We start from the raw sequence: 11889 nt of genomic DNA, 5'->3' as shown, positions 1-11889 counted from the left end.
AAAGTACAGAGACAAAAGATTCTTTCAAGACTGGGAAGGAAATGGAGGTCTGTGGGCTCCCTCCAGTACTCTGGAGAGGGAATAGGACCTCAGACACACCTAAGGAAGCTCAAGGACCTGAGAAAAATAACCCCTGCTGCAGATATCTCAGGAATCTTGGAGCTACTGCCAGAACTATACAGCTTTGAACAACATATTCCAGTATAGACTGAAGACATAAGGCCTTTCCCCAAACGCTCTGTTTCACCTAAGAGTCTATGGTATTCCCACATTTCTGCAGGTAAAGAAGTAAATAATGACTAGGATTTAATTTCCTATTTGTAAAGGGATGGGAACAGAGTCAGATTCAATTTTACTATTTAACATAAAATCATAAGCTATTTGTTACACATCCCAAGTTTGTACAGTGTTTTTTTTCGAATTTTTGAATTTTATTTTATTTACTTTTTTATAGCAGGTTCTTATTAGTCATCAATTTTATACACATCAGTGTATACATGTCAATCCCAATCGCCCAATTCATCATTTTAAAATAATTCTGAGACTCGCGTTTTGATCGTGGCTCAGCTCACGGCTAGCTGTGTGACCTTGGGCGGTCACATAATTCCTCCTAGTTTGTACCGTCTTAACGGCATCATAGTAATTTTAAAAGTCTCTAGTTTTCTCTGGCAGACACACCCAACATTCCTTGTATGCATGGGATACATCATGTGTATCCCTACAACTCAAAAACTATATTTTCAGTTGCAAAGAAAAAGCTCAATTAGACTCTTAAGACCACATACAGAAACAACTCTACTTAAGTTCAATCCCAAACTCCTTCCCTCCCTTCCTCTTTAGATGGTCTCTTTATCAAGAACCTGGCCAGAAAGTCAAATCTTTTCCCCTGCTAAAGTTACTGCAGAAGAGGTCCCTAAGTGGAGACACCTGGCCTGTAAGCAGTATTGAGGAGGAGGGGTGGGACGTAGGGAGAGTGATAAGCATGAAAGGCTCTCTGAGGTTGAAAGAATGATGACAAGTATAGCTAATATGTTGAGTGCTATCCTGTGCTGGGCACTTACTACTTCACATATATTAATTTGATTAATGAAGGAGGTACAGTTACCTCCCCATTTTACTAGTAAGGAAGCTTTAATGCAATGAAATGACATTCCCAAGTTCACACAACTACTCATTGGGAGAGCTGGGCTTTCAACCCAGACATTCCATCTCCAAAACCCTCAGGTAATTTTTATGAGATGAAATAAAAATTGTTGAAGCTTGGTCTTATATACTTGGAGGTCCATTATAGTATTTTCTATACTTTTGTATATGTTTGAAATCTTCCAAATTAAAAACTTTAAAAAAAAAAAGGGTGATTTCAGGGTGTCCAGACTAACTCTACACATTTCTCAGTTTGTAATAATGAACGGAATAGATGAAGAAAATAAGTATCAAGCATCTTTACACGTCTGTTTCTAGCAATGGCAGATGCTCCATAGCTTTTACATAGGTTTAAGGTTATTCTGGGCTATTCTGAATTCGTGGTAAGACTGCATTCCCTAGCATTCTCTCCCCATCACACAACCCAGGCACAGAGCCACAGAACTCCTAAAGTACTGTCGACCGTGACAAGCGCACTGGGATCAAACGGGAAATGAACAGACTTTAGAGTCCGTTTTAAATTTGAATCTTATTTCTACCCGTCCCTACCTATTAGGTCAGCGCTTCTGGTCTCAGAGTCTCAGTTGCCTGTTTCGTAAAATGAGAACAACGAAGTCTACCTTGCAGGCTTGGTGCGTGAATAAAGAAGGAAAATATGGGGCTTCCCTGGTGGCGCAGTAGTTGAGAGTCCGCCTGCCAATGACAGGGGACACGGGTTCGTGCCCCGGTCCGGGAAGATCCCACATGCCGCAGAGCGGCTGAGCCCGTGAGCCATGGCCAATGAGCCTGCGCGTCCGGAGCCTGTGCTCCGCAACGGGAGAGGCCACAACAGTGAAAGGCCCACGTACCAGAAAAAAAAAAAAAAGAAAGAAAGAAACTATGAAGGGCCAACACTGGCTTTCAAAGAGTTAACCCTCAATCTGTTCTGTCCCCTTCCTCCCTTTCCCGCCTCTGCAACGGGATGAAAAAAAGCTAACTTTCCTTTTCGAAAAGTTAGATATTGTAGCGTTTAACGTCGTTATCAAAAAAATAGGGGCTGGCTAAGTCCCAGTGACCGGTATACCGAGGGAAAATCTACACACGTCTATGCCTCGCTCAGACACAGGGCCGCTTTCTCGACTTTAGCAAACTTGCACGGCCGAAACGCCCCGGGGGCGGATGACTAACCCCGGAGCTGCGGCTCCTGGGCCCTATTCGGGCACCGCCCCGCCCCCCCCAACGGCCACGCACGCGCAGTCACTCGCCGGCCACGGCGACTGCTGTTGTCTGGCTTCGTTGGGCTGGGCCGTCCACGGAGCACAGGCGTGTCCCTGCTGAGGGCCCGCGCGGGCTTAGACTTCCAGATTGACGGGTGGGGACGGCCGCTGAGCGTGCGAAGAAGTCTTTGCTTTTCCGAGTCGCTCTTTTCCAGGGTCGGTCCGGTGGTCAACATGGCCCGTGAGTATGCGGACGGGTAGGGGAAGCGGCGGGGAGCGTCCGGCGAGGAAGTCGAGCTCCAAGGCGCGGCGGGCGGGCAGGCTGGGGCCAGCTGGTGAAACCCCTTACGTCCGGCGCGGTGGTGACCCGGTTTTTAGTCAGCAGAGGGAGAGGGACGGTTGGCTCCGGTCCGGCCTGAAAGGCCGGGCAGGTGCCTGCCCCTCGGGTGCGAGTTTACACGGTAAGGAACACCTCCCCGGTGGTGACGTGTGTGGAGCCCCGGGAGGGATCCTGGTCTGGAGGTGGTTTATAGCTGGTACTCAATACTTAATTAAGGTCGTGAGGCCTAACGAGGACAGGGAACTCTAAGTCTCCTCTCTAGTTCTTTTGTTTGGCCCTCGAAGGTAATGTTTTACAAGCATCTGTAATGCTCGCTTAACAGTTGAATTATGATGGGCCAACGTGTGTGCGAGGTGTAATCTGTGGTGTATCTTTCTCTCTCCACCCACAACTCTCAAAAGCCAGAACTTATTTTGGAATACTGGCCCATAGAGACAGACGATTGGAACGCCTCCTTTAAGAGATCTGGTGTTTATAGCCAGTGAACACCTTAACTGGTATCATAATACTGTTAGGAACTTTAGTGTTTACCTTTAAGCTTCCTCCTTGTCGTCAGATCCCCGGAACACCATTCAGTGCAGTACTCTGCTGGCTTATCTCTTAAAAAGCAAACTTCAGATGCATTTAAATAAGACCCTTAGAATGGAATTATTAATTTTGGAGATGGAAAAATAACATCACTATTTCTCTTTGTAGGTGGAAATCAACGAGAACTTGCCCGCCAGAAAAACATGAAGAAATCCCAGGAAATTAGTAAAGGAAAAAGAAAAGAGGATAGCTTGACTGCCTCTCAGAGGAAACAGAGGTGAGTTATGCTAAAGGAATTCTCAAGTCACAGAAGTTTTCATTTTGGAGAATGGAAAGCAGTTTTAAAATCCTTAGTAGAACTAGGCCTGCAAGGAAGGGGTAACAGCTGCATATCTGTTGTGTGCCAGGCATACTAAAATTATAAGCGATAGTCATTATCCCAACCCATGGATGAAGAATTTAAAGCTCTCAAGCTATAATTTGTCTTGCAGAGAATCTCATGCAGCTCCACCACAACCATAAGAATTTCATTCAGCTTCCATGTGCAAGGCATTGTTAGGTGCTGAGGGTAAACATTTTCCAAGCAGACATCCTACTCATACTACTCTGGGTGACAGGTCACCAATTATATTGATAACTTCTGAAAGAGACACAAAGTATATGTAGTTATACTGACTTCTGAAGATCCATTGGATTGGAGAGAATGCAGGTGCACTGCCTTGACATACAAGTGACAATACAAAACTGCTACAGAAATATCAATACTTTGAGACTACAGCTTAAGTTTTTTTTAAAAAAAAGCATTCATGTTTCTAAAAAAGGTTAGCCAAATTTCATTTTATTCTAAAATCAAATTTTGTTGTTCATGTGAAACTCGGAGGCCAGGTGAAGAATTGACTACACAGGCTCCATCGTGGCTTCTCTGTGGTCCTCAAGGCTGGCTACACATTAGAACCACCTGGGAAAACTTGATGTCTGCTCAAGCCTGTGCCTTACACCCAGCCCTGAATTAATTGGTGTGGGGCTGGACATTAAAAGGTGCTCTAGGTAAATTTTATTATACTTAAGTTAAACCTGACTTTAAAAGCTCCCCAGGTGATTCTGATATGCAGTCAGAATTTAATGAAGTTGAAGCCCTTAATTATCACTTCACACTGTCTTTCTATGACATTTATTGTTAAAGTGATAAGCTTTGCTTTAAATTTGTTTACTTACATTGGAGTAGAAGTGAACCAGTCAGTGGAATGGTACAGATCAGTAACCCTGAAATAATATTTTTATTGAGAAACTTAGTGTAGTTTGGCTCAGTGATAGTCACTGCTTAATGACTACCCACTGCTTACAAAGCTCTGTGCTAGATGCTCTATATTTATTACCTCTATTCATCATAATTGTGAAAAGTGCTATTAGCCCCAATACATGCAATGAGAGACTGGGGCTCTGAACTTCAATAACATTACTAAGATCACACAGCAAGCACAGCAGAGTTTGGTTACAAACAGAAAAATAACTATTACTGTTTTTATTCAGGATACCTCATTTTTTTTGTAGCTGTCTTGTTTTTCCTTCCTTCTCATTCCTTGTTTTTGCTATTGGCCTCTCAGAAATGTCTTACTAACATGGACAGAGCTACTCATCCTGAATTAAAATCTAATACTAAATATATGCAATAACAATATAGGAAAGAGCCTGGTCTTTGAAATTGGACAGACCTTAGTTTTTTGTGTGATTTGGGGCAAATTATTTAGCTCTAAGCCTTTAACTTTTTTTTAAAATCTGAAACAGGGACAATAACTCAGAGTTGTCGTGGGACTTAATCCAGAGCCAGCAAAGTGCTTGGCACATAGTAGGTGTTGAATACATAGCCATTTAATATATTTTTTAATATGGGCTCATGGACCATCCAGCCCAGGTAATCTGGTTTTAGTTCACAGTATGTGAAGGTTCAGCCAGAGACACAAAGGGTTAGGAAAATGCCCTGAATATCCTGCTTTTTGGCTTGTAAGAAACTGAATTGATTCATAACATCTATGTTCTAACCCTAGGTACCACTTAGGATATCTAGAAGACTGCTGAAATGCCCCTTCATTCACGAAAAAATTTATAGTGAATTAACTTTGTTGACAACCAAGATTAATTGCCATTATTTCTACATATAGCTGCCTCATGTCAGATGGTGTGCTTGTGTGTGTGTGTGTGTGTGTGTGTGTGTGTATGTGTATGTGTTCCTCAGAACAACCTGATATGTATTACTCTAATTTTGAAAAGACTTGGAGGTCATTTATCCAAGGTCATGACAACAGTACAGATTGTATTCAAAATAAGATCTGACTTCAAAGCCTTTCCATTCTTCACCTTCTATCTTCACCATTCTATCTCCGTCCATGAAAATGGAAAGACATGAAAGTTTATATCTTCTTTTAAATTGTTTTCTAATATACTGAATGGATTATTATAGAAAACAAATGAGAACATAAAATCAGTTTTCCTGTAACAACTTACAGCCTTTTCCCCCCATATAGGGACTCTGAGATCATGCAGCAAAAGCAGAAGGCAGCCAATGAGAAGAAGTCTATGCAGACAAGAGAAAAATGATGACTATTTGGAAAACCTGGGTGCTGCTGCTAACTAAGTGTATCATAAGCTCTATGATCAAGATTTTGTAGAGTGAACAGTCAGTACATATGTTATATCCTTATAAAACTATTTTAAACTTTACCTTTCAGCCTGACTTAGTGTGATGTTTCAGAACCATTCTTCAAAGAATAAAACACTAACTGTGCATGTGACATATTGGTGAACATTGTTTTTTATCACCAGTGAGCATTTATACAATTTATTAGAGAGGTAATATGATCAGGTAACAGGATATTGTATATAAATCTAGAATCTTTGTCATAAACTTTGTTAAAGTAATCTTTAAAGTCGACTTTATTGTGTAATAGAATTTAAGATACATTTATCTAATTTTGCTTTGTAATCAACTAGTTTGCTTGAAAATTTTACAAAAAATAGTAAAAACCACCTGGAATAGCAACTAAATGAACATAAACTAAATGAGGTCTCAGTAAGGGTTCTACTTACAGCTTTAAAATTTTCTGGAATAAGTGCCTTTTTTTAAAAAAGAATTTCTTTTTTATTTTTAAAGAAATTTATTTTATTTTTGGCTGTGTTGGTTCTTCATTGCTGCATGCGGGCTTTCTCTAGTTGCGGCGAATGGGGGCTCCTCTTCGTTGTGGTGCACCGGCTTCTCATTGCAGTGGCTTCTCTTGTTGCAGAGCATGGGCTCTATGCATGCGGGTTCAGTAGTTGTGGCATGCGGGCTCAGTAGTTATGGCTCGTGGGCCCTAGAGCACAGGCTCAGTAGTTGTGGCACATGGGCTTAGTTGCTCCACAGCATGTGGGATCTTCCCAGAACAGGGCTCGAATCCATGTCCCCTGAGTTGGCAGGTGGATTCTTAACCACTGCACCACCAGGGGAGCCCCTGCCTTTTTTTTCTTAATAGAGTTTATTTTATAGAGCAAAATTAGGGTCACAAAAAAATTTAGATTTCTCATCTACCCCCTGGCCCTACTCATACATAGCCTCCCCATTATGAACATCCCCTACCAGAGTGGTATCCTTGCTGTAACTGATGAACCTACATTGACACATCATTATCACCCAAAGTACATAGTTTACATTAGGATTCACTCTTTGCCTTCTAAGAGTGCCTTTTTTGTGTGTGTGGATATGTTAATGTTTTTTGTTTTTAGTTGAAGTATAATTGACTTAGAATATTAGTTTCAGGGCTTCCCTGGTGGCGCAGTGGTTGAGAGTCCCCCTGCCGGTGCAGCAGACACGGGTTTGTGCCCTGGTCCGGGAGGATCCCACATGCTGCGGAGCGGCTAGGCCCGTGGGCCATGGCCACTGAGCCTGCGCATCCGGAGCCTGTGCTCAGCGATGGGAGAGGCCACGGCAGTGAGAGGCCCGTGCACCACAAAAAAAAAAAAAAAAAAAAAAAAAAGAATATTAGTTTCAGGTGTGCAACATAGTGATTCAGTGTTTTTGTACATTACAAAGTGATCACCACAATGTCTAGTCACCATCACCACAAAAAGTTACTATAATATTATTGACTATATTCCCTACGCTGTACATTATATCCCCGTGACTTTTTTATTTTATAGCTAAGTTTGTATCTCTTAATCTTTTTCCCTTATTTTGTGCATTTTCCCACCTTCCTCCACTCTGGTGACACCAGTTTGTTCTCTGTACCTGTGAGTGAATTTCTGTTTTGTTTATGTTTGTTCATTTGTTTTGTTTTTTAGATTCCACATGTAAGTGAAACCATATGGTATTTGTCTTTCTCCATCTGGCTTATTTCACTTAGCATAATACTCTCTGTGTCCATTCATGTTGTCACAAATGGTAAGATTTCATTCTTTTTTATTGCTGAGTAATATTCCATTGTATATGTGTACATATACACCACAGCTCCTTTATCCATTCATCTCTCAAGGGACAGTTAGGTTGCTTCCATATCTTGGCCGTTGTAAGTGCTACAATGAATATAGGGATAGATAAATCTTTTCAAATTAGTGTGTTTGTTTTCTTCAGATATGTTTAATTTTTTGAGGAACCTCCATACTCTTTTGCATTGTGACTATACCAATTTACATTCCCACCAGCAGTACACAAGAGTTCCCTTTTCTCCACATCCTCACCAACGCTCATTATTTCTTTTTGATAAAAGTCATTCTGACAAGTGTGAGATGATATCTCATTGTGGTTTTGATTTTCATTTCCCTGATGATTAGTGGTGGTAGGCTTCTTTTCATGGATTGGTTGGCCATCTGTATGTCTTTGGAAAAATATCTATTCAGATCCTCTGACCATTTTTTAATCAGATTGTTTCTTTTTTTTTATATTGAGTTGTATAAGTTCTCTCTGTATTTTTTATATTAACCCCTTATTGGACATATCATTTGCAAATATCTTCTCCCATTCAGCCATTCAGGATGTTGCCTTTTGATTTTGTTGATGGTTTCCTTTGCCACGCAAAAGCTTTTTAGTTTGGTGTAGTCCCATTTGTTTATTTTTGGTTTTGGGGGTTTTTTTTGGCTGTGCTATGTGGCTTGTGGGATCTTAGTTCCCCAACCAGGGAATGAACCTACACAGAAAGCACAGAGTCCTAATCACTGGACCGCCAGGGAATTCCCTGTTTATTTTTGCTTTTGTTGCCCTTGTCTGAGGAGACGGATCCAAAAAAATACTGCTAATGCTGATGTGAAATATCATACATAGTGCCTATATTTTCTTCTAAGAGATTTGTGGTTTCATGTCTTACATGTAAGTCTTTAATCTGTTTTGAGTTTATTTTCATACATGGTGTAAAAAAATTGTCTAGTTTCATTCTTTTACATATAACTCTACAGTTTTGCCACCATGACTTATTGAAGAGACTGTCTTTCCCCTATTTTGTATTCTTGCCACCTTTGTTGTACATTAATTGTGCATTTAAGTGTGGGTTCATTTCTGGGCTGTGTATTCTGTTCAGTTGATCTATATGTCTGTTTTTGTGCCAGTACCATACTGTTTTGATGACTGGTACTTAGTAGTATAGTTTGAGATCAGGGACCATGATACCTTCAACCTTTCTTTATCAAGATTGCTTTGGCTATTTGAGGTTAAGATTTGTTCTTTTTCTGTGAAAAATGCAATGGGTGTTTTGATAGGGATTGCATTGAATCTGTAGGTTGCTTTCGGTGTTATGGACATTTTGACAATAATAATTCTTCCAATCCATGAACACAGAATAGCTTTCTATTTATTTGAGTTGCCTGCAATTTTATTCATAAGTGTTTTACAGTTTTCAGAGCACAGGTCTTTCACCTCCTTGAGCAAATTAATTCCTAGGTATTTTATTCTTTGTGATGCAATTCCAAATGAATTGTTTTCTTAATTTCTCTGTCTGCTAATTCATTATTAAGGTATAAAAATGCAACAGGTTTCTGTATATTCATTCTATATCCTGAAACTATACTAAATTTTTTTTTAGTTCTAATAGTCTTTTTGCTGGCATCTTTAAGGTTTTCTATATATAGTATAATGTCGTCTGCAAATAGTAACAGTTTTATTTCTTCCTGTCCAATTTGGTTGACTTTTTGTTTGGCTTTTGTCCGTGCTGCACAGCATGTGGGATCCTAGTTCCCCAACCAGGGATCAAACCCACACCCCCTGCAGTGGAAGCACAGAGTCTTAACCACTGGACCACCAGGGAGGTCCCTGGATGACTTTTATTTATTTTCTTGTCTGATTGCTCTGACTGGGATGTCTAACTATGTTGAATAACAGTGGCAAGAGTGTCCTTGTCTTGTTCTCAATTTTAGAGGAAAAGCTTTCAGCTTTCCCGTATTGTGTATGAAGTTAGCTATGGGTTTGTCATATATGGCCTTAATTATGTTGAGGTATGTTCCCTCTGTAACCACTTTGTTGCGAGCTTTTATCATAAATGGATGTTGAATTTTTCTTAACAGCTTTTTCTGCAGCTACTTATATGATTTTTATTCTTCAGTTTGTTAATATGATATATAACATTGATGGATTTGTAGATATTGAACCACCCTTGCATCCCAGGGGTAAATACCACTTGGTTATAGTGTATAATCCTTTTAATGTATTGTTGAATTCAGTTTGCTAATATTTTGTTGAGGATTTTTGCATCTTTGTTCATCAGTGATATTGGCCTATAATTTTCTTTTTTTATACTCTCTTTGTCTGGTTTGGATCGGTTAATGCTGGACTCGTAGAATGAATTTGGAAGCATTCCTTGTTCTTCTGTTTTTCGGAACAGTTTGAGAAGGGTAGGTATTAATTAACTGTTCCTTAAATGTTTGGTAGAATTTACCTGTGAAGCTGTCTGATCCTGGACATCTATTTGTTGGCAGTTTTTGGTTACTGATTCAATTTCATTACTAGTAAACAGGCTGTTCAGATTTTCTGTTCTTCCTGATTCATTCTTGGAAAATTGTACGTTTCTAGTAATTTATCCATTTCTTCTGTGCTGTCCAGTTTGTTGGTGTAATTGTGGTAGTCTCATGATTCTTTGTATTTCTGTGGTATTAATTGTAACTTCTGCCCTTTCATTTCTGATTTTATTTGGTGCCCCTCTTTCTCTTGATGAGTCTTGCTAAAGGTTTATAAATTTTGTTTATCTTTTCAAAGAACCAGCTCTTAGTTTCACGGATCTTTTTAATTGATTTTTTTAGCCTCTATTTCATTTATTTCTGCTCTAATCTTTATTATTTCCTGCCTTCTACTAACTTTGGGCTTTGTTCTTCTTTTCCTAATTCCTTTAGATGGAAAGTTAAATGGTTTATTTGACGTTTTTCTTGTTCTTGAGGCAGGCCTGTATTGCTATGAACTACCCAATTAGAATTGCTATTGCTGTGTCCCATAGATTTTGGAAAATTGTGTTTCCATTTTCATTTGTCTAAAGGTATTTTTTAATTTCCTTTTTCATTTCTTCATTAAACCATTGGTGGTTTACTGAACAGCCACATGTTGTCTGTTTTCCAGTTTTCTTCTTACAACTGATTACTAGTTTCATACTGTTGTGGTTGGAAAAGATGCGTGATATGATATCAGTCTCCTTATATTTATTGAGACTTGTTTTGTGGCCTAATGTGATCTCTCCTAGATAGTGTTTCATGTGCACTTGAAAAGAATGCATGCCCTGCAGTTTTGGGTTTTTTTTTTTTTTTTTTCTTAACATCGTTATTGGAGTGTAATTGCTTTACAGTGTTGTGTTAGTTTCTGCTGTATAACAAAATGAATCAACTATATGTATACGTATATCCCCATATCCCCTCCCTCTTGCATCTCCCTCCGACCCTCCTTATCCCACCTCTCTAGGTGGTCTCAAAGCACCAAGCTTATCTCCCTGTGCCATGCAGCTGCTTCCTACTAGCTATCTATTTTACATTCGGTAGTGTATATATGTCATTGCTACTCTCACTTCGTCCTAGCTTACCCTTCCCCCTCCCCGTGTCTTCAAGTCCATTCTCTATGTCTGTGTCTTTATTCCTGTCCTGCCCCTAGGTTCATCAGAACCATTTTTTTTTAATATTCCATCTATATGTGTTAGCATTCAGTATTTGTTTCTCTCTTTCTGACTTACTTCACTCTGTATGACACACTCTAGGTCCATCCACCTCACTACAAATAACTGAATTTCATTTCTTTTTATGGCTGAGTAATATTCCATTGTATATATGTGCCACATCTTCTTTATCCATTCATCTGTCAAGGGACACTTAGGTTGCTTCCATGTCCTGGCTATTGTAAATAGTGCTGCAATGAACATTGTGGTACATGACTCCTTTTGAATTATGGTTTTCTCAGGGTATATGCCCAATAGTGGGATTGGGTCATATGGTAGTTCTATTTTTAGTTTTTTAAGGAACCTCCATACTGTTCTCCATAGTGGCTGTATCAATTTACATTCCCAGCAACAGTGCAACAGGGTTCCCTTTTCTCCACACCCTCTCCAGCATTTATTGTTTGTAGATTTTTTGACAGTGGCCACTCTGTCTGGTGTGAGGTGATACCTCATTGTAGTTTCGATTTGCATTTCTCTAATGATTAGTGATGTTGAGCATTCTTTCATGTGTTTGTTGGCAATCTATATCTTTTTTGGA

General features: G+C 39.7%; 1 protein-coding gene across 1 annotated transcript; it reads left to right on the top strand.

Annotated features, from left to right (window-relative positions):
• The first annotated feature begins 2367 nt into the window (after positions 1 to 2367).
• LOC114892667 (small EDRK-rich factor 1) lies at positions 2368 to 6106 on the top strand. Its single transcript, XM_029217857.1, has 3 exons — positions 2368 to 2580; positions 3376 to 3484; positions 5730 to 6106. Exons 1-3 carry the CDS (start codon positions 2574 to 2576, stop codon positions 5800 to 5802), a joined length of 189 nt encoding a protein of 62 aa, XP_029073690.1. The 5' UTR covers positions 2368 to 2573; the 3' UTR covers positions 5803 to 6106.
• The last annotated feature ends 5783 nt before the right edge of the window (positions 6107 to 11889 follow it).

The sequence above is a fragment of the Monodon monoceros genome, unplaced genomic scaffold (genome assembly GCF_005190385.1).
Source record: "Monodon monoceros isolate NGI ecotype Baffin Bay Population unplaced genomic scaffold, NGI_Narwhal_1 Super_Scaffold_12, whole genome shotgun sequence".
In the NCBI taxonomy this organism is placed as follows: Eukaryota; Metazoa; Chordata; class Mammalia; order Artiodactyla; family Monodontidae; genus Monodon; species Monodon monoceros.
This window is presented reverse-complemented; position numbering and strand designations above follow the sequence as displayed.